The sequence below is a fragment of the Bemisia tabaci genome, chromosome 3, assembly GCF_918797505.1.
Source record: "Bemisia tabaci chromosome 3, PGI_BMITA_v3".
In the NCBI taxonomy this organism is placed as follows: Eukaryota; Metazoa; Arthropoda; class Insecta; order Hemiptera; family Aleyrodidae; genus Bemisia; species Bemisia tabaci.
In genome coordinates, this window is record NC_092795.1 from 23,843,894 (window position 1) to 23,866,867 (window position 22,974).

At 39.3% G+C, this 22,974-nt stretch overlaps 2 protein-coding genes across 3 annotated transcripts in view; one reads left to right on the top strand and one right to left on the bottom strand.

Annotated features, from left to right (window-relative positions):
* The window catches only part of LOC109031015 (neuroligin-4, X-linked), a 649,145-nt gene that overhangs the window by 577,578 nt on the left and 48,593 nt on the right, over positions 1-22,974 (top strand). The gene's annotated exons all lie outside the window — the stretch shown is intronic.
* LOC109031096 (catalase-like) lies at positions 5,490-21,296 on the bottom strand. The gene is given in 7 exon segments (XM_019042427.2): positions 5,490-6,584; positions 7,123-7,255; positions 7,573-7,805; positions 8,339-8,491; positions 9,977-10,168; positions 21,116-21,224; positions 21,226-21,296. Coding segments are annotated over 7 exon segments (978 nt in total). The 5' UTR covers positions 21,285-21,296; the 3' UTR covers positions 5,490-6,485.

Consider the following 22,974-nt stretch of genomic DNA (forward strand, 5'->3'; position numbering starts at 1 on the left):
GCTCGAGCTTTTTGATAACATTGATTCTTTTAGTCACTAAAAAGTTGATTGAACAATCATTGTACGATACAGATTGTCATAACGAGATTCAATCGTGTAGTATAAAAACAAGAAATTCACTCTGATCATCCTCGAAAATGTTTTCCATATTTTTCACAGAACTCCGTCAAATTTTTTACTCTGCTAAGATTATTTTAATTTGATACCTATCATTTCATTACTATAATATCTATAGGATTGTTTGCAGATTTTTGTACAGAATTAATCGCATTTTCATTATTTATAACATTCTTAGACATATTTGATTTTTACACGATTTACTAGTTAACTTTATTTGCTCCAAAAACCAAAGGCTTCATATCACACTGCCTTTTTGCAGCATATTTAAACGTATATTGACCTAGGCAATTTCTAGTCATATCGTGAGTTAGGTTCCTGTGTGTAACAAGGTGGTCAAATAGTGCTGGGCCCACACTGCTTAGGGGAGGGGGGGGGGGAGAGCAAAGCCAAAAAGCTCAAAAATGTTCAATCAGAGTGAAAAATTGTGAGCTCTAATGAGATCAGTACAAAACTGGGGGGGGGGGGGGGGAGTATGTTCAGCTCAGGCAGTTTGCGTTGGAATATTAAGTTATATACGGTCACGTCGAGAGATCTATAATTTTGGGCCTTTTTTATACTTCATCAGTAGATCAGACTCGTCAGTGAACCCAACTGAAAATCTCGCAAAATCCAAGACGGCATCTAAGCACAAGTTCGAAGTACGCACGATTTGCACTGGAATACGGCAAGTTTCGTACTATATGGTACTCGTTAGCGCTAAAAATTTTTGACTCCGATTGATAATTTTTGAACTTTTTGATTTTTTATCTCACTGACGAGTGTGATCTACTGGTGAGGTATAAAAAGGCCCAAAATTATAGATCTCTCGACGTGACCGCATAACTTAATATTCCAACGCAAACTGCCTGAGCTGAACATACCCCCCCCCCCCCTCAGTTTTGTACTGATCTCATTAGAGCTCACAATTGTTTACTCTGATTGAACATTTGCGAACTTTTTGGCTTTGATTCCCTCCCCCCTCCCCTAAGCAGTGTGGGCCCAGCACTATTTTTCCACCTTGTCACACAGATTGGGCCACGGTTTTAGGTTTTGTGCTTCTTCTTTTCTTGATTGTAAGGGCGAAAATAATGTAATTGACGAAATCACAATTTAAGGGGGGAGCTAATGAACTGCTGTTTTACAGGATTAAATCAAGTTTTTAGGAACCATTGACATATGTTTTCTAGAAATAAATTTTGCGCTCTTTTCAATGAGCATAACAGTTTTTTTCTCAGATAATCGTGGCCGGAGATATGAAGCTAAATTGCTCCTAAAATCGGCAAAAATGCGCCTTTTATTTGCTGATTTTTGAAGAAAATGTTAATTTTTCGACCAAAAAATTAAGTTAAAAACAACAGAGGAGGATGATTTTGGTAGGAAATTGTATGCTCTTTTTGGTGGTTTTTTTTGTTTATTTTTTTCGTGGGATGCACCTTTTGGGGAGATAGCTGCAAAAATCTAGTCGTGGGTTTTCTCAATTTTGAAAAATTCAAAATGGCGGTACCCCATGGGCACCAGACAATTTTCCTGAAGTTAATATGGGCATTTTCGGACTTCTTTAGCACCTGGGGATCGAAACAAGCAGGAAGCTCCAACGCATTCGCGTCGGAGAGCGGCTCTGGCGACAGTAGTTGTAGTCAAGAATGAGGGCCCAGACACATTTTGTCACTGATGTACAATCCGACAACTGTCGATTCATGTTTTGTAACTTAGCAGATTTACGTAGCCGGTGTATAAATGTGTATTGGCCCTTGATATGCAGAATGCATGGCACTATCACTTGTTGTATACTTTTAATTTTGAAGGCTCTTTGGAGGTCCGCATCCTAAAAAATTTCTCCCACAGTATTTTTTTTAACTTGTCGTTGTGATTGGGCGCCAATTTCTTTCAATTGAGTGATCATCTTCTTTTTTTGTCAAATAACTAGTTTGTGCAACAATAAGACTGAAACTGACTGCAACTGAAATTTTGTCTTTTTAGATATTTGGTTATTTTGTATTTATTAGATTGTATATTTTCACAGCCCTGTGATAAGAAACTTTGGAATGCATGGTTGATAAGTCGTTTAGCGAGGCTGCAAAAAATTTGCATTTTTATATCTGAAATTGTAGGTAATGGTTTTGAATATCGAATTGCGATATATTACACGGTTAAGATAGGGCTATATGTCTTGTCGTAAGCGGCGACATAGAGTCGATGTCATTTCAATAATCGCCCCGATGGCCACGGTAGTTTTAGACGTTTACAGTTTCCCTGGTAACCTTTGTTTGCTATCAGCTGATATCAAGTAATATAACTAGGAAGCTCCAACCCAGTGGTTAAAGCTTCCTTAACCGCGAAAACTTTAAAATTCAAATTTTCAAATTTTGAACGTAAAGTACATTTTTTCCATCACGAGATTAAAGCACAGACAAGTTTTGAATTATTGACTGTATCACCATGATTCCAAAAATACACTACACAACATAGCATTGGCTAACAATAAAACAATATGCAATAAAATAAAGTCATGACAAGGAACATAGCCGAAAATGGCGCCGATTCCCATTAACCAACGCGCGGTCTCTCCAATGTAACATGGTCCAATGATACTCCCCAGCTGGGACCGTCCGGAATAGCAGCTCTAGTGCAAGCACCAGAGCCGCTAAAAAATTGGTTTGATTCGAAGGACAAACTAAAACCCAAAATTTGTTGTGCTGTGTTATCAGTGCCGCTTTTAACTTTGATGATTCATTCTTTGAACCTGAAATAGAAAACCGGAGTAGTAGTATAATGATACCCAACTTATTGAAATCACAGAATCTCGATCTCGTTTTATTCAAAATTATTAAGCTTATTCGTGCGATTACACCATTTTAAAGATTGCGTGTTAATAACAGACCCAATAGCTGATGAATAAGCAAAGAGGTATTATGAATTGGGTCATAAGAATGGGCCCAGAACGGAATCTTGTCATACCCTCACCTCTTGTGAAGGAAGGATAGAGAAGTTCAAAAATGGCGGACTTTTTGATCCAGGCCCCCGGGGGGAGGGGGGCGGGGGTCAAAGAAGAATAAACTTTTAGCCATAACTTTTGAACGGTTGCAGATATCGAGTTGAATTTTCGTTTTAAATGGAAGAACATAAAAATAGCTTCTTATTGAGTACAACCCGGCCCTGGTCTCGCTTCGCGAGACCCTGAGTATCGCGAGTTAACCTCTAACTTAGAAACTGATAATCTCCGCAACCTCCGTTGATTTGGGTTTTTGGATTGTAAGTCCGTTATGTGGAAAAATGGCAAAATATATGTGGCTTTAGATTGATGAACTTTCATTGCGAAATGGTGATTGCATAATAATAGTTATACAAAGTGATTGGCAAGGCATGATGTAAGATTCAATTTTACAATAAGAAATATGAAAGTAAATCAATAACATTCAGAACAGGCATCGCAGTTCATCCGTTATTTCTTTTCCAGCCTGGATTGCAAGTACAGGTTCCGGACGACACTCTAAACAAACGTATGCGAAGCCATCTTGAGTGAATTCGAGTGAATGTACCTTGGACTAATTACATGAGTCGAGGGTAAAATAGTCGCCTGTTCCAAATGATTGGGATCGACATTCGGTTCGGACCGTGGTGTTGATTTTATACTGGTTTAGGTACAATAGCAATCCTCTGTGGTGACACCTCAATCAAAAGACGATGAAAAAAGATATTTTTCAGGTCACCTTTCTTATTTTTGACAAAATGACGGCCGGTAAAAATTTAAAAAAAGCACATTCAAATCACCGTTAGTATTACCGGTTGATGTTGATTTGCGTGGAAATTAGCACTCGAGGGTCTTATGACAGGAGAAAACCGAATTTAACATTAGTTTTTCGTTATCAGTTGTTCAGCGATGTTCAAAGTGATATTTTTGTATCTGCGGTTGAAGTTGAAGTTTTCGTGGCGCGAATCGTATTCTACGTGAAATTCTGGTGAAGAATCATGTATCAGAGTGCTTAAATTTGTACCTTGTTTTCCATTCAGTATAAAAAAGCGAACATACGGAACTTTCTTAACTTTTCTCAGAGAAAATATTTTATCGGGAGAAACGAGGCAACGTTGGAGTGCACATGTGTATGTGTGAGCCGCTTTTACGGCGCGCTAGAGCGCTCTGCGACGCCTATTCTCCACAGGAATCTGTCATGGTAGAGATCCTCCGGAAGCTGGCATCTCTCCATCTCTTCATGGATGCCCTCTACCCACCGTTTGGCTGGACGCCCTCTTCGTTGCCTACCTGGGGGGACCCACTCCAACACCTTCTTCGGCAACCTGGTATCAGCCATTCTCTGCACATGCCCATACCATACCAATTGCTTGGTCATGATATCGTGCACAATCGTCCCCTCAACGCCCATTATCTCTCGGACACGTTCATTCCTGACACGTTCTCTCCTCGAGATTCCAGCCGATCTTCGCCAGAAATCCATCTCGGTCGCCTTGAGCATTTCTTGGGTCCGCTTCTTCAACTGCCACACTTCACTGCCATAGGTGATAATAGGCTTGACAACCGAATTATAAATCCTCTTCTTGTTGTCTTTGGAAATCCTTTGGTCCCAAAGGATCCCATTAAGCATGGCGATGGCTTTCCTTTCTAGAAGATTACGGTCCCGAATGGCCTGATCCAGCTTCCCATCCGAAGTCAGCTTCACCCCAGGTACTTGTATTGTTCGCAACTTTCTATATGTTGACCATCCTCCAGGACTATGCTTTGCTGAGCACCTCCGACTGACATCTTCTTACTTGCATCTTCTTCTTAGAGTGCACATACGGCGTCGAAACATAACGTGGGCCTTTTAAACCCAATTGTCCGATGCCGTGATTAGCCTAACGCGAGTTCGAATAATCGCGCGCTAAACACGGTGCGGTCGGCGTCAAGCGCATGTTAGCGCCTACAAGACTGCATGAATACTTCTCGCACTGCACCAAACACATGCGAGAGTTATTCGCGATAACTATTCGATTGCAGGTACAGGCACATCGTAGCTAGCTGTATTGAGGGCGCATCACATTGTAAAGATGATTCGACAACTCGACACTGAACCGCACTCCCTTCCATGGCTTGCGCGACGCTAAACTCGCCGCAAAACTTTTTCCACGCGTCATTTCTTTTGACGGTTCCTGCCCGGTTTTCACCCCAATTAAAGGGTAAATATGCATCTTAATTGCAGCGATTCAGAAACTCGGAAGATATTTCAACGATGCAGCTATTCTGAAACTTAAACGCATAAATCAATTTTGGTCTAATAAAAAGAAAACAGAACAAACGAGAATATCGAGTCGAATTTTTTTGTGATTTTATTTTAAATCATTCCGGAAATTTCGGATTTTATAAAAAACCGTGTGTTGTTTTATTTCTGTAAAAAAAAAAAAAAAAAAAAAAAAAAAAAAAAAACCTTGGGAACTCTTTAGAAAAACTGCGTGTGCAGTTTTTCAAAAATAAGTCATAACAAGTGGTGCATAACGTTACAATCAGAGATAAATACGCTTTCTTTCGCGTGCACCCGTCGGATTTTGAATCTATTCATCTATGAAATAACTTGAACATAGTTGTTCTACGATTTTTTACATGTAGTATTTATTCAGTGATTGGCGGCCGCATAGCGGCCACAGACCCCTAGTACATGCATTAAATCGTTCATCAAGCTTAACAGCTGTTCATAAGCGGCCCATAGCATAGTTCAAGACTATGCATAAAGAAATAGTCCCACCGTACCTTTCATAAAACATTTAGATTTTTTCTCATCTTAATTGGCATCATTGGCGACTTTCATCATAATTCGTATTTTCATGGAGTATTGACATCAATTGTGGGGAATTTCTGTGAGTTTCCTCCTTGACGGAAGGAGTATTCGATAAAAATTTTCAGTCGTGATACAAAAAAAAAAATAAATAAATAAATAAACAGAAACAAAAACTCTGATGCCATAATTGCACGGTATGATATCAGAGTTCATACCTATATGACAGGGGGAACATTTTAAAAAATGAGGAAAGCAGCATAAAAATTAACAATACATTTATTTTGATGAGTTCAACTTACAGGTAAAAACAACACTTACCAAAAATAAAAATAGAAGTATAAAAACCTGAGAAAGAACTGAGATGGTCTTAAAAAAATCAATTATGCACTACAAATCACCGTTGCATCAAGAACCACAATTCTGACAATTGCTGGGAAACGTGATTATAAGAACTGTACAGCTGATACATTATGAATAAACATTAAGTAGTTGATAAAAAAATACGAAACAATTTTAAAATTGCTTGATGGCACGAAATGCCATAAAAAGATAACTTGCACGATTCCAAGTGGACCTTTTAGAATTTTAAAAAATAATTATGTTGGTTGAAGGATGAAGTTAGAGGCTGGACTTTTGAGTGACGGTGATTTTCAATGCTTTAGCTAGTTGTTCACCAAAGTCTGGGTGTACTTGGGTAAAGTTTTTGACTGCTCGCTCCTGGAAAAAAGGGAGGACAAAAATTGTTGTCAGTGGCCGAGATGCATAGAAAATAAAAAGCAAAATTGAAATTTCCGTTTATGAAATTCGTTTGTAATTTTTTATACACCAAAATGTCAAATAGATAACTAGAAAAATCAATAAAAAGATTCTTTGTTTTCTTCAAAAATTATTTGATAATAGAAATTTCATAATTTGTAATCAGAGGGTGAGAGTGTCTAGAGTTGGGGAAAGTTTAATGTTTCTAACGACAATAACCTAAAATTTACTGCTGTAACACCTTGTTTCAAGCACTTCCTGAATCGGGTAATAGCCTCATTACTGCATTGAATCCTATCACTAGGCAATCTAACTTTGACTTAAAATTCAAGCAATCATGAGACAATATGACTTAGGGAAAGACAAATTGTTTGCTGTGGGTAATGCTGTGTCACCTTTCGAATTTTAGAATAGCTTTGAGGAATGATAAAGAAAAAACATGAATGAATGAATGAAAATGAATGCAAAATTGGCCAATTAAAAAGAAGGTTGTAAGTACCTGAATAAACTCGGCTGCTTCTTTCAAATGTCCGTCAAGATTGGCTACAAGCCTGCATCTTTCTTCTTCGTTCAGAGTCTTTTCCCAGAATAATGTTGCTTGAGAGAAATTGTCATCATTTCCAGTTTCATACCTGAGGCAAGACGTGTGTTAGTGTAAAAATTACCAAGAAATAATTAATAAAAAATAATTCAATTTAAAATACACACACAACTTTGTAAAAACTATTCTTTTGAGAAACCCAACGCAGAAATTTTGTATCCCTGCGATTATGATACATTGTTTACTAATTTCACAAACTATATTGAAAACTTTCGAAACAATTATTTTTCTTTTCTTTTTATTCCAATTCCTGGGTTAATGTACGTGATTCTTCTGTGAAAATGACCCTTCTCAATGATATAATTACAAACAAATATTTTGTGGTACCACCGAGACCGCAAAACTCACCTTTGAACATCGCCAAAAACAGAGGATTTGGAGAGGGCAGCATGGCCACTTGGTTCAGGCCCTCTGAAGCTGTTAGGATAGTAGTTTGGTGCACCACCTTCGTTGTAGTATGACTGAGGTCCATCTCTTTGCTGATTTGAAATTCGGCTGCGATACGGGCAGTTGATCGGTAACTGTAAGTAGTTGGCCCCTAGCCTATGACGGTGAAGGTCTGCGTAGGAGAAAAGTCGAGCCTATAGGAGAAAAAAAGTCCAGTAGATTAAGAGTAATGATTCAGATGATATTTTCAAAGTATCAATGGAATTTAGGAAACAGATATCCTTGACCAAAATGACAAAATTATCTGACTTTCTGGTTTTATAATGGACATCTGAGTTAACGTTATTTTTTAACTTTGAAATTCCATTAGTTTTTTTCAACATCAGAGCTAAAATTGAGGAGACTGAACCCACCAATAAAACCATCCATTGAGAAGAAAGTTTTTTCTTAAAACTACGATAATTTCCTAAGTTTTCAAGGCTTTTACTTACCTGAGCTGCATTTTTTATGCGCGAAAAAGAGAAGAAAAAAAGGCACCATGGTTAAGCTATCAATGTAAGCCAATTTAGTAAATTTTAGAATATTAAAAATGCCGTTTTAGACCGGTACTTTGGGACCTGGAAGAGGTTCTTAAATATCCTGGAAACTTTCTTCGTTTTATAGATTAATTCAGCTGTTGGAAAACAACTTTACAATAAACCATTTATAAATTTGGAGGAAAACTTACTTGAAGCATTTTGTCCGGACTTGGTTCAACTCCTGGGACCAAATGAGAGGGGCTGAACGCAGCTTGCTCAACGTCTGCAAAGTAGTTCTCAGGATTACGGTTCAGTACCAATTTGCCAACAGGGATCAGTGGGATATCGGAATGTGGCCAAACCTAAAACAAACCTCACTTATCATGATTTTTACCGAAAAGATATTCGACCTAATACATCAGTGAGCATTAAAGGCGTACAAACAGCAGTTTTAAATTTTTTTTTTTAACTTAACCCTAACTGAGGGAGGGTAAGTGTAGCGTTTTGAAAGAGAAAAACAAGTTACAGGGTATCATTTTGTCACCAAGTCGACAAAGTAGGTTGACTTGTGCTAATCTTTGGACAAAATTTCCACTTCTACAGATTCAGAGTATAGGAACAAGCTCTCAGAAGTTGTTTGCACACTTTTAAATGGCGCCACTGAGGTTGCTGAGCCTGAGGTGTTCTAGACAGTCAGAAACCAAGGGCTTGCTGTGAAACGGAAAGTTTAATCATCTCTGGGTAAAAAATAACAGAAAAAAAAAGAAAGAAAATCCATGAGACACTTGGAGAAATTGATATGTATTTGCTTTCTACTCAGAGTGTCAAATAGTAGAATATTAGTTCTCCTAAGCAAGACTATCACATTGCAGAGGGATGATATTATTTCTTGGGCTATTATTTAAGATTCCTCAAACTAGTTTTAAGAAAGATTTTTATCCACAGGAATATAAACAAATAAAACATAAAAAATTTAGAAATTCCAGTGCTATTCAGTCAAATCGTTCATATGAGAATGGGCCTGTTGCAAACTTTTGCTAGAGCAAAACTTAGAGTTGTTTCTTACGGATAATGCCTCAAAAATCACGATGAGCGCATCGACAAAGTCTGAAATGCACTCATAATTTCACAATCTGCGTAAGAAATTTGCGGTTTTTTGAGCTTCCCGCTTCGAAAACGATACTACGGTACAGGTGAAAATCTTGTTAGAGGAGTCGTTCCATTGACGGCAATACTCATCATGGCCGACGCCAGTCCGCCAAAACACGTGTGATGGGACGAGATAACACCTGAACAGGATTAAACCAGATAACAACCGGCGTGTTTACGTTCATATTTTCCTCGCCCGCCTTAATTGACCTTGAACTCTCCTCGAATTACGCGAGGAGCTGCGCAAGCGTCGGCCATGATGAATATTGCCGACGATGGAGCGACTCCTCTAACGAAATGTTCACCTGTGCAGTAGTATCGTTTTTGAAGCGGGAAGCTCAAAATAACGCAAATTTCTTACGCAGATTGCGAATTTATAAGTGCATTTCAGACTTTGCCGATGCGCTCATCGTGATTTTTGAGGCATTATGTATAGGAAATAACTCCTCATTCTGCTCTAGCAAAAGTTTGCAACAGGCCCATTGCAAGACTGAAGCATCACATTTGAATAGCAGAAACTCAAGTACAAAATAACGATGATAACAAAAAGACTGGAGCCCTCCTGGGCCCAGCTGCTATCCAATTCTAATTTCTTTGTCACCTTAAACTGTAACATTCTTGATTTTTATTGTAAGTGGGTGAAATCTAATTAAAGTAAAAAAAAATTGGATAATTGTGTAGGTAGAAAAAGAAATTACTTTTGTGAGGTCGAATGGGTTCCATCTGTAACTCTTGGCTTGCTGGAATGTCATGACTTGAATGTACATGGTCCAAGAGGGAAAGTCTTTTGTAGCAATGGCATGATATAAGTCTCGGATAGAGTAGTCAGGGTCACTTGATGCGAGTTGTGCAGCTTTCTCGACTGGAAGGTTTTTTATTTTTTGATCCGTCTGAAATAAAGTCAGTTTCAAAAGATTAGATGTGATGTCAAAAGGTGAGTTTTGAAGCATCAGTAAAATACCAAGGCCTGTGGGACAGTAATTGAAGAGTTTGCCCGTAGAAGGGCGTTTAAACACGCATTTGAAGTTTTCATTTTCATCGCTCGACCTGCTATGTTGATGATGGGGCAAACTGAGAACATATTTCTTTTGTCAAAGTATATTTCACTGAAAATCGACCATTTCTTTGATTACAAACTGCTTGGGGCTCTCACAGCATGAGAATTTAATGAGCCTCCTAAGACGCCCTTCTACCAGCAACCTAGTACAATTTCTTAAAAAGAGCAGGTTGAACGATTTTGTAATGTGTTTTTCCATTGTAAGGCTTAAATTTTATCACTAATCGACTAAATAAATATTCTGGTCAGATAGCTTTGATTATAGTTTGATGTAAGGAAGAAAAAATCGAATTTATAAGTGACACGTTTCTGAATAATGCATTATTGTCATGGGAACGGAGTTCCCCATGATATTAGAATCGTTCCGTTATGCTTTCGCTATGGGATTCCCTATACCTCTGCGACCTTGAGCGTTTCGCCCAGTCTCCGATTTTTGGTTGATTTTCCGATGTATCAAAAACCGTTGTATTTTTTAGCCAATCATGTCTCTACGTCAAGTTGTGTTGATTGCTAAAATTCGCTTTCAGCGAGTTTTTTTCCACCTTAAGATGTCGTGTCTGACTGGTAAATCTGCGCAGAACCACGAAGTTCCGTTTTTAGGCAAATTCTTTTTTTTGGGAGGTTCTGATTGGTTATTTTTCGCCATCAGTTTTCTGTTCGTTGGTGCAAAAGATCGCCTACCTCGGTGTTCTTGAGAAGCCGCCATTATCCCACCTCAAATTTTAAACATAGATATAAAGAAATAATAACCATCGTACAAGGTGGAAAATTGCTCTGGAGGACCCGTTACGGATATATGAGCCAAAATCAGAACTCGATTGATGGATTTAATCCATGAATACAGAAATATTGCCTCAGCTTACTGCCGCGATCGCAAATCCATACTGAGATGAACCTTGTGACGTATGACAGCATAGGTAAACAATGTCTCACAGAGTAATGCGCTTTAATCCGATGTCTCTTATGACGCCAGTGGCCGAACTGCCGAAATCTCAAGGTCGTCTTTTGTGAGTCCCCGCTCAGCGTCCGAGATCACTTAACTGTGCTATTTTCTCCCATCGCTCTCATACGGCGAGATGGCTCAGTCAGCAGAGACACCATTCTGACGTCGGGTAAATGTCACTTTTTGTGCGAGCGGGGGTTCGAATCTCGCAGGGGACAGTTAATTTTTACCGGTTGTATTGAATGTTTTAGACCAATCATCAAACAATAATTAATACTTGGCAACTTAGGAAGCACATAGGTCCCTTATGATGCGTATTCAGGCATATGTGTAGAGTAAAAATATCATACGTAGGGTGTCCCAAAAGTACCGGGACTGGTTCTGTAACTTCAAAAGTAAGATAGATACAGACATGATTTTGGTCTCATTTTAAAGATCAACTCAATACCTATCGATTAAAACCAAGATCAGCTCAATCGGATAAAAATTGACCGAGTTATGACAATTTGAAATTAGTGAGGAAAGTTTACCCCTACGGTTTTTAGGAAGATTTTTCGCTTACCAGGATTCAAAAAGTTAATATTCGTATCCACTTTCCTCCGAATCTTCCATAACTTCCTTTTGCTTTTCAAAGTACCGTCCATCAAACCGGATGCACTTTTTCATGCGCTCTTGCCACTTATCCAACATTGTTTTCCTGAATTCTTCCTCTGGGGTGGCGTTGAAAAAGTTTTGAATTGCATTCTGGATTTCGGTCTTCGATTCGAATCTTCGTCCACGAAGCTCCTTTTTAAGTGTAGGAAACATCCAAAAATCACATGGAGCCAAGTCAGGGCTGTAAGGGGGATGAGGGATTGTTTCAACTCCATTTTTACTCATAAATTCACGTGTTAAGCTCGATGTGTGAGGCCGCGCTTGTCTTGATGGAGTATCCACGAAGCTTTCAAGTCCGACCGTTTCCGGGAAATGTGCATTCTCAACTCCTTTAGCACTTTGCAATAATACGCACTGTCAACTGTTGTGTTTGGTGGTACAAAATGTTGATAAATGACACCTCGAAAATGAAAAAAACACAATAAGCATCACTTTATAGGCCGACTTTTCGATTTACGGCGATGAAGAATCTTCCTTAAAAACCGTAGGCGTAAACTTTCCTCGCTGATTTCAAAGTGCCATAACTTGGTCAATTTTTATCCGATTGAGCTGATCTTGGTTTTAATCGATAGGTATTGAGTTGATCTTTAAAATGAGATCAAGATCATGTCTGTATCCATCTTACTTTCGAAGTTACAGAACAAGTCCCGGTGCTTTTGGGACACCTTTTGTATACTTTACGCCGAATAAACGAACCTGAAACTTAAATGCGGTAACTTCCGAAAACCATAAATAATCCAACGAAAATAAATAATTGGTACATAACAGCTTTCTTGTATGCAAAGAAAATAATTAAACATGTTAAAAAAGAGATGTCAACACAAAATTACATAGCCCCTTCAATTCAGAAGATACTACAAACGAACTGTACCTTAACATTTTCATATCCCAGAAGCTAACGTTCCCATGACGAATATTGCTATCGCTAGCGATTGAAAAATCCAACTTGTTTTTTTCCCTCTGCATTTTGAACATTTGTAATACTTTGATCAATCTGAAGCGATGTGGGGTAACAGAACAGACTGCTGAGCGCCGGGCTAGAGACTCAGGCCACATGCCACAAATGAAAAAGGGATGAAAATGAACAAGGAACACAAAAATTAAGTTTGGCGTGACCAAAATTTAACTACAGAGACATTACCGACCCGAACCGATGAAAGATGGGGGGTAATCCAAGGATTACCCCCAAAAAGGGAAAAAATCGAGAGCAAACGTCTTACACGCACATCCAGGAAAAACGAGCCCAAAAAAAACTGAGAGCACTCTCGACCAACCAGAAAGCAGCACCTATGGCGTCACTTTCTGGGTTCGAGAGTGCTCCCACGGGATAGGCTGCCGGCCTGGAGGGCGCCGAATTTGATAAATTTTAAATTTAAAGGGGACCATACTACAGATACCCCCACTCTTCCGTGTCAGTCATCCAACACAAGTGTTGGAGAGAGAAGAGCGGAGTTTCCCGCAAAAAACAATTGTTACACACTTTGAGAGAGTAGAAGACTAAATTCATCGGTTGGGTTTGCAATGTTATTACTACTGGTCTTTATTTTTTCATCCTTGAGGATTCGCCGTTTATTCAAAATTAGAATACAAAATATAATAAATTCACAAATGTAACAAATGGTAACTGTGAGACATTTTTCAATAGCTCTAGTTTGAAAAATGAAATGAGAATCATTAAGTACATTGAAAAAATTACAAATGACAAGAAAATTGACATAAATGAGAAAAACATTTTTCGGGTCGGGTCGGCTTAAAAGAAAATTTTAGGAAGTGGTACCACCCAATCAGTTATTATTTTCTTTAGAGAGTGAGAAGATAGAGAGATGTAACTGATGAACTTGACGTTCCCATCGTTAAATTTGAAATTTGATTACATGACAAGACCATCGGAAAATTAATGTTAAAGTATCCAAGGGGACAGGGAGGGTAAAAAAAAATTTAAGACTGATGTCTGTCGCGGAATTGTTCATTGGTTGTGCAACATTTTGAGCCTGTTGGAGCACGGACCTCAAGAGAAAGAAGGGTGGTTGTCCTTGGGCGAGTAAGAGAAAATAAAACAAAAGTTCCAGGTGGAACCCTAGTGCACTTTAGGCATGACAGAAGAGAGTCGGGCAAGTTACTGTCGCTTAACCCCTTCAGGAAACGTCCCAGCAAGAGTACCCTAATACGAAGGAAACATTGATTCTTGAGGGTAAAAAAAAAATAATAGAAAAAGGTTCCATAGGTGGACTCAAGAATGACATAAAAGATACACTGAGGAAGATATTTTTTAACCATGTGCGGGCCCTGCCTGCTTATGCACACATGGGGTGTTCTCAAGTTGAACATGACTTGAGAATGAAATATTTCATTGCCCATCTCCCCTGCAGGAGATCCGACGTTGAAAATATCATCTGTTCATGTAGGGGTCTGTACTTGATAAAAAAAAAAACTGTGGCAAAAAAAAGAAAGGGACAAGTCGATTTAGAGTGGAGACACTTAAATCTCATTTTGATCAAGAGCGAATCTGCCTCTTCCCAGATTCGGATGTGGTGCGGATACCAAGACTGATCAAAGGAATGAAGTTGGACGGACCTTGTCTAGGAATTATTGTTAACTGATTGAATGGTGAGCTGCTCAGTTTCATTCCAAGGACATTTTGAAGAACATGAATAGAACATATGACTTAAATTATAATGAAGAGTACAAGTTTGATTTGGGTGACCCCCCAGTTTCCCGGAGAAAAAAAAAATTCGCAGAATTTTTTTTTTTTTTTTTTTTTTTTTTTACTTAGGACGTGGGAAACTGTTGAAGCAAACTTGAAGATATAAAGTATAAGTTGAATTGTTAAAGTCAACTAGTTATGAGTGGTCCGCATACGTTTAAGTTTTTTGTTTTTTGTTCAACAGCATTGTTTGTGAATGGGGGCACCGAAAATACAAAATCTACCTGATGCACCCCGTAAGGCTTTTTTGACGAAGCCAGATTAGTTGGTTGGGTGGGTTTATTCTGAGATGAATTGAAAAGAGGTATTTCAGATGACAAATCGGGATCAGCCTCTAAAATCCTGAGCTGTTCCAATGCAACACTGATGGTATCGCAATTGGACAAATGTAAATTCCGACGAATCCCAGGAGGAAAATGTCTTAAAATTGTTGAAACCAAGACAGGTTCAGGAATGGCATAATCAAGGTACTGAGCCTTATGAATATATTTTAAGAAATACGAGCACATGTCTAAAGAACCTTTACGATACTGATTTGGGGTAAACAAGTTAGCACGAACATTATCTTGAACTTTAGGTCCTCAAAAAAATTCCAAGAAATCAGAGCTGAACTCAGAAAAAGTGGAAGCTTTGCTTCTGTAAACATTGTACCAGGTTAGGGCCTTTTCTTTCAGAATCTGCACTATCTCATTTAAAATCACGTGGTCAGGGGCATTCGATGACTCATAGAAGGTAGTTACAGATTTTAAAAACTCAACAGGGTGTACAGGGTACAAGGTGCCGTTGTATGATGGTAAATCTTTCAACTTAAGAGAACTTAGATAAACCTTACTCCCAACTGATCGGCTAGCAGGTTCTTGAGAATTTACACTAGCAATCGATGTACGTCGTAAAGACTGGGTAGGTGAAGTGACATTCTGTGGAATAGGTACACTATTTCTACTCGAATTTTCACTGATCTGACGCTCAACTTCATTTTGTATAATTGAGGGCAAAGAGATCCGCATCTCTCGCAACTCATTGGTCAAACTCTGTAGCACAGAGCCTACTCCATCAGACATTGCAGTTTCAGCTTGGGGAACTTCAGAATGAATATGGCTCATGCGTGAAGGAGCCCTAGAAGAGGGTGCCGGACTAACATGCACATTGTGCTGCATGGCATTCTGAACAGGTTGATGTTCGAAACCATGACCTACTTCACTGTCAAAAACCTCATTTATCTGCACTCGATCATGAGAAGGATTACCAAGATTGTGGGAAGAGTTATTACCTATATTCCAGTCGAACATGTCCCGCATGTTGGGATTAATAAACAGGCGAGGCTGATACGCAGGTAAGAGCTGGAAATTATTTGGTTGGTTGGGAACATTTATTCCAACAGGAGGATCAGTGACAGGTACAAAACCACGACCACGACCGCGGCCTCTACCCCTACCCCTACCTCTACGCTCAGGGACCGTAGACCTGCGCAGATGTTGGTACCGAGTATTTGGACCACTCATAACTATGAATAAACGTAAACAAGATATATCAAACAAAGTAGAATGATGTGTAAAAACTTAAGACTATATACGATACGCAGATTAATATGTGATGATCCAGGAACGTTGATGAAGATACACGGAAGGCACACACGTAGACCACAGACGAAGCCAGGCAAGGCTGCTGAAAGAGAAGCGAAGTCATCTGGATTAGTTCGTGTTGACAAACAGGACACAGGGTTGGATCTAGCCTCACGATGCACAGAGAAAACCACCAGTTACTCCAACCAGGCCAAGAGTGCCACCAGACAGAGAAGACAAACGGATGATCCGGCTTTTATTTTTGTTTCAGAAAAAAGCATGAAAAAAAAAAAAAAACTGCCGTCCTTTATCTTTGTAGTTTCCCAGGAAAGGGGCAAGACTGGGTTTAAGATGTTGTCAACTTTTTTCCTAGGGGAAAAGGCTAACCCTTCCGAGATGCAAAGATATCGGCACACCAGCGTAGCACATTTAGAATCAAGATTAAATTACATTATATTGAAATATGTTTAGGTTGATTAGAAAGAATTGTTGTTGTAAAGGTTGATTTATTGTGAAATTTCATATTGTTGGATTATTATTTGGTTGATTTGATGAGACTTTGATGAGACGTGTGTAGGTTAAGAATCACTGTGCGACCGCGAGATAGATTAAGATGTGAAAATTAGATATGTGTAAAATTAAAGTCACTGAACTCCCTCACCCTGCAGAGCAGAGACTCTTGGTAGCCAATGACACAAATAAAAGACATTATTGAGAAATAAAACACTAAAATCAAGAAGAGTTAGACCGAGGAGGACGCCAAGATGGCGGCCGCTTCCAACGGCGATTCCTTGGAAGAAACGAAGCAGCTTTCACACTCACATAATGATGAAGGAAATTGAATTAAAAGAGCCTTGCACAAAAAGGGCTAAAATTCGCCCGTTTTCGGGCCCTCGAAATTGGGGTCGGTGTGAGGTATTTTTTCATCTATAGGGTGACCCTTTACACATAATAAAATTTCAGATTGAGTATACGCACCGTTTTTGAAATATGGGGGGGCAAAGTCCCCGATTTTTACTCATATTTGCAGGTATTTTATAGTCGAACTTCGGCTGCTACAAGGTACCGGATGTAGATATTGAAGCGCGGTTTGCGGTGATTTGTCAAGCTATTTCTGGATTATGTTTTCACATCTTTTACAAACCCGCAAATGGTTTTTCGGGGGGGGGGGGGGGGAGCTTTATTCATACTATCATGACCGTTCGTATACCTCTTACTGGCATTAATTGCTTCGTTCTCGACTCCTCTCCACGCCGTAATCATGATGGTATTTTCTGTTAGGAATCTTTCTTCTTCTTTATATTTGACCAATTCTAATGTTGTCTCCCCCTTTTTCCCTTTTTAAACCCCCCCCCCCCCAATTCTAAACACTCCCTCTCAAGTGTATATTCCTGTGCGGCAGATATGAAGGTGTTATTTGTGGGGAATTATTTTCTGTCTTTATGGTTGATAAACTTTGACCCCACCTATTTCCTCCTTCCCCCCTTTACCCCTGTTTTACCCCCCCCCCCCCAATTTCCACCGTACCTTACTCGAAGTTGTCTGCTCCCTCTGCAGCAGAAATGAGGATGTTTCCGGTAACTATTACACTATCCGATAACTATTATACTCTCACAAAAAAAAGTATTCAAGCATGTAAAAAAGAGAAAAGAGGGGGGGGGGGCAGTGGAAAGAGGGAATAAGGTAGGAAATATGAACTAGTGAGGGGGGATGGGAAAGAGAAAAAAGGGTGGGGGGTGTCTCCCTTGTATTGAGTTTAAAAAAGTAAAAAATTCTTCGCTGGAAACATCCTCATTTCTGCTGCGGAGGGAGCAGACAACTTCGAGTAAGGTACGGTGGAAATTGGGGGGGGGGGTGAAACAGGGGTAAAGGGGGGAAGGAGGAAATAGGTGGGGTCAAAGTTTATGAACCATAAAGACAGAAAAATAATTCCCCACAAATAACACCTTCATATCTGCCGCACAGGAATATACACTTGAGAGGGAGTGTTTAGAATTGGGGGGGGGGGGAGGTTAAAAAGGGAGAGAGGGGGAGACAACATTAGAATTGGTCAAATATAAAGAAGAAGAAAGATTCCTAACAGAAAATACCATCATGATTACGGCGTGGAGAGGAGTCGAGAACGAAGCAATTAATGCCAGTAAGAGGTATACGAACGGTCATGATAGTATGAATAAAGCCCCCCCCCCCCCCCCCCCGAAAAACCATTTGCGGGTTTGTAAAAGATGTGAAAAAATAATCCAGAAATAGCTTGACAAATCACCGCAAACCGCGCTTCAATATCTACATCCGGTACCTTGTAGCAGCCGAAGTTCGACTATAAAATACCTGCAAATATGAGTAAAAATCGGGGACTTTGCCCCCCCATATCTCAAAAACGGTGCGTATACTCAATCTGAAATTTTATTATGTGTAAAGGGTCACCCTATAGATGAAAAAAAACCTCACACCGACCCCAATTTCGAGGGCCCAAAAACGGGCGAATTTGTGCATGGCTCTTTATGTTCACTTAAAAAGCACAGTTAAAACACTTGAAGAACACAGGTTTGACGTTGGGCGCCAATCTGAAGCGATGTGGGGTAACAGAACAGACTGCTGAGCGCCGGGCTAGAGACTCAGGCCACATGCCACAAATGAAAAAGGGATGAAAATGAACAAGGAACACAAAAATTAAGTTTGGCGTGACCAAAATTTAACTACAGAGACATTACCGACCCGAACCGATGAAAGATGGGGGGTAATCCAAGGATTACCCCCAAAAAGGGAAAAAATCGAGAGCAAACGTCTTACACGCACATCCAGGAAAAACGAGCCAAAAAAAAACTGAGAGCACTCTCGACCAACCAGAAAGCAGCACCTATGGCGTCACTTTCTGGGTTCGAGAGTGCTCCCACGGGATAGGCTGCCGGCCTGGAGGGCGCCGAATTTGATAAATTTTAAATTTAAAGGGGACCATACTACAAAGCAAGTAAAAAGATTTACTTTACCAGGAAAGGTAGGAATATATTTTTGAATTCATGTAGGTACACAGAAAATACAGTACAGTCAATACAGTACAGTACATACAGTCTTCTAATCGGCTGGACTGGCATCGTCCAAGATACGGTTCAGCCATTTTTGGTCCGCCTTTGGAAGGTACCTGAGAAGGCCTCGAACATCAATCAGCTTCGCTTGCGATACTTTCGGGCGCGGCACTTGTCGAAGTTCCAGTGTCTGCAGATCCTCGGTTGAAAGTGAGGATGAAAGTTCGAAGAAGCTATAATCCATTTGATAGGTTGAAGAGCACTGAAGTTTGCCATCCGGCAAATACTTTATAATGACATACTGCATTATACCAAATTTTTCGCGTATAGACACAGGTTTTAGGTTGTTCGTGGAGACAGGAGGTTTTGGGAAACAGGTTACAAGAGCAGATTCCCAGTCCATAAGGATATCAGCATCCATGCTTAGCTCCAAAGGACGCGGGTTTGACCGTGCTTGTACAATAGCTTCCAGCCAGGGTTTAGCGGTTCCGATTACTTCCATTTTCTTGGTCTTTTGCCGGACCAGACCAAAGTTGCGGTCGCACTGCGAAAAACTATGTCCTCTCACAGGGAATACTTGCACTACTTTGATTCCACGAGTTTGGCTGAGCCACGAACAATACTTAAGCATCGTCGCATTGCGATTCTGGCCGCCGGCGGCGTCGGATAACAGCACGACAGTTTTGATTTCAGGAAATCGCGTTATGCATTTTTCGATCGTTGTGCTTACTAAAGATACAACCGAATTTAAATTTTTTTGCCCCTGACTCTCCAGGAAGCAATAAAAGTACGAGTCGTCATTATTGAAGACGTGAACGTTAAATCCGTACAACCACAAGAGTCTTTTATAAAATTGTTTGCTCACGTTAAGAAGGGGGAGTGGATAATTCTGCGCGTAATCAAACTCGAGGACTAGAAATGATTTATCCTTCTTTGCCTTATTTACACACTCATTTCTAAGTTTTTTCCGTTCTTCAACCCGTTGAAGATGTAAATCTAACTCATCCCGACATGGGTCGTCAGGATCATGCTTACAAGGAATCAAGCAGTACGATATCTTATCTTTGATAACCGCGATGCACCGGAGTGCAGGTGCAGTGGGTGACTTCGCGGATACCGTCGTATATAGCGACTCCCCCCCTCCTCCTCTCTTCATCCTACTAACAGCATGTTGTAACAATCTCGTACAAAATGTTTTACGGGTATAATATTGCATTAAATATGACTTGTATCCGAAAAGATCCGAATTTCCGGCAGAAGGGCGTTCTTGCCCAAAGAAGGGCTTTTTATATTTTGGCCTTGAACTCCTCGAAGAATCATCGGATGATCATGAAAATTTGTGAATATGTACTCTAGGGTATGTAGATTTTAAATCAATGATTGCCGAAAAAAGGGCGTATGATGCAATACGCCCTTCTACGGGCAAACTCTTCAATTAAAAGTCAATCAATGTTTTAAGAAATGATGTTTATCGAAAATGATGTTGTAAGATATGACTCCATTGATCTGTGTTGATTGATAGAGAAATGGTACATTTTAAATGATTAATCCTTGAGAGAAGATTTAATCATCTATTTTTTAAGTTATGTGCAAATTCTAAATTTTGCGATCAAAAAGAAATGCAAAATCTTAAAAGTCATGAAAAAATTGGTGGTAAAATATGGTATTGAATTCATTGAATTTTCACAATTTTAGTGAATTGTTTAAATAATATTTAAAACTTGATTTAGAGTCTAACCATTTGTAACTTCCTTGATCAAGTTATAAAAATACACTCTCACATACTCAACGCTTAAAAATGGACATGAACCTTTAAATTTCCATAAAATTCACTTCAGTAAAACTGGTAAAAAATCATCATGAATATGATTTTTCAATCTGGCAATTCAATTACCTTGCAGTGCAATTTACAGTAGACACCTTCATCTTTATCGTTGACCAACTTGAATGTGTGCGAGCCGTAGCCATTCATGTGGCGGTAACCATCTGGAATGCCTCGGTCGGAATAGGAACATGACTTGATGAGTTGTCTCTGGTCTTAAGGTAATAAAATCAAACACCATGTTTGCATCCTTTGTGTGACAAGAAAAAAATCATCATCAAGAGAGGCAAAAAGAACAATACTACCAGTGGAAAAAAAAGATGAATGCCTTGGCAAAACAAAAACAACAAATTCTGGTTCGGGTAATCAAACTTTTATTAAGAGGTAAGGTTTAAAAACAAAAATACCCAAAGGGCCGTCAAGAGATTCGGAGTGGCCAAGTTTCAAAGTTTCTGACCCCTAATTCCCCTTCTCTTATTCCTCTCACCCCTAAAATGAGGCATATCAGGCATATGACGTAATGCATGACTGGGTCCCCGTGGCGGATACTTGTGCAACACTTGTTGACAGGGTGACAGAGGATAAAGGAAGAAAATTATTTCAAGCTGGTAATGAATTGGATGTGTTTTCTTCATTTGCTGCATAATCACAGTGATGAGAAGCAATAAACATTACATAACACACCTCATACATTTTGTAAAATTTCAACACGTGCTGTAATGTTCCTTGGTCATCTATTGCACGAGGAAAATTAAACAGAACTCATTTTGGATCATCAGGTAACTTCATTGATTATGTAACACATTTCAGAGTAAGAGGGAGATAATTTTCGGGAAGAGATCTTTTAATTTTGTAAAAAAACCAGTGACAAGAGGGAAAGATTCTATTCAGTGTTGCAAAACTGGACTGCTGTGCTAAGGAAGATCGTCGAATGAGCCTCTAGATTTTGCCAAATTTCCTTCCTGCCACATTTTCCTCGTATTTTAATACGAATTTTCTTGGAGATCTGTGAATATATTTCTTCAATTTTTTAAAAGCATTTTATTCGCTGTCAGATCTAAACTATGAGAAATTTTCAGGAGAACACATGCATGACTCTCCTCAGAAATAAACATTTTATCCGAGGAAATTTGGCAACTCTAGAATGTTCATACAGCGTTTTTTCTTTACACTTCAGTAGAGGAATTCCAATCTCAGGTCTGCATTTCAGCTACAATAAAATAGATGAAGGACAGTGAAAAAATCAGAAACAGTGGACTATTTTAGAGCAAAGACTTATTATGAATTTTTGGGGCATTTTCTGGCCCCTGCGCAATAGTTAAGATTTAAACGAGGAGTGTATATGGACTGATCTGTAATTCCGAAAATCTACCAGGCCTTATTCAGCGATACCTCTGCAATTAAAGTTTCGGCTCAGAAGTGCAGCAAATTAGGGTGTCAAAACATCCATTAGTATTACCTGTAAATTTACGTTTTTATATATAAATCATGGATCGTTTGAATGAGCATTTCTCTGATTTCTTAAGCATTCACTCGATTATGACATATGGGGTTTTCTTCAATTATGTCCTGGGTCAAATTTTAAAACAACTAAATTTCGTTTCTGATCCTTGCAAACCTGGCCGGCCTGCCTCCCTTCGAATTTTTACAGTTTTATCCTTCGGGCACTATTTAGCTGAGTTGCTGTGTCAGGTAATCAATCTCAAAATTGTGGCGAAAACATTGCTATTGTGCACAAAGACCGATAGATGAATCTCCTCACAATCCTATTTTATTAACCTTCAAAAGTTCTGTGTAAGTATTTCCATTGGACTTTTTATTTTGGGCTGAAAATTAGGAACCTAACTCTTGCAAGGGAATATTGGATTTTTGAATTGATTTTTGACCTTTTGGAGAGGATTGGTCCTATAATAGAGTAGACTCTATTTTAC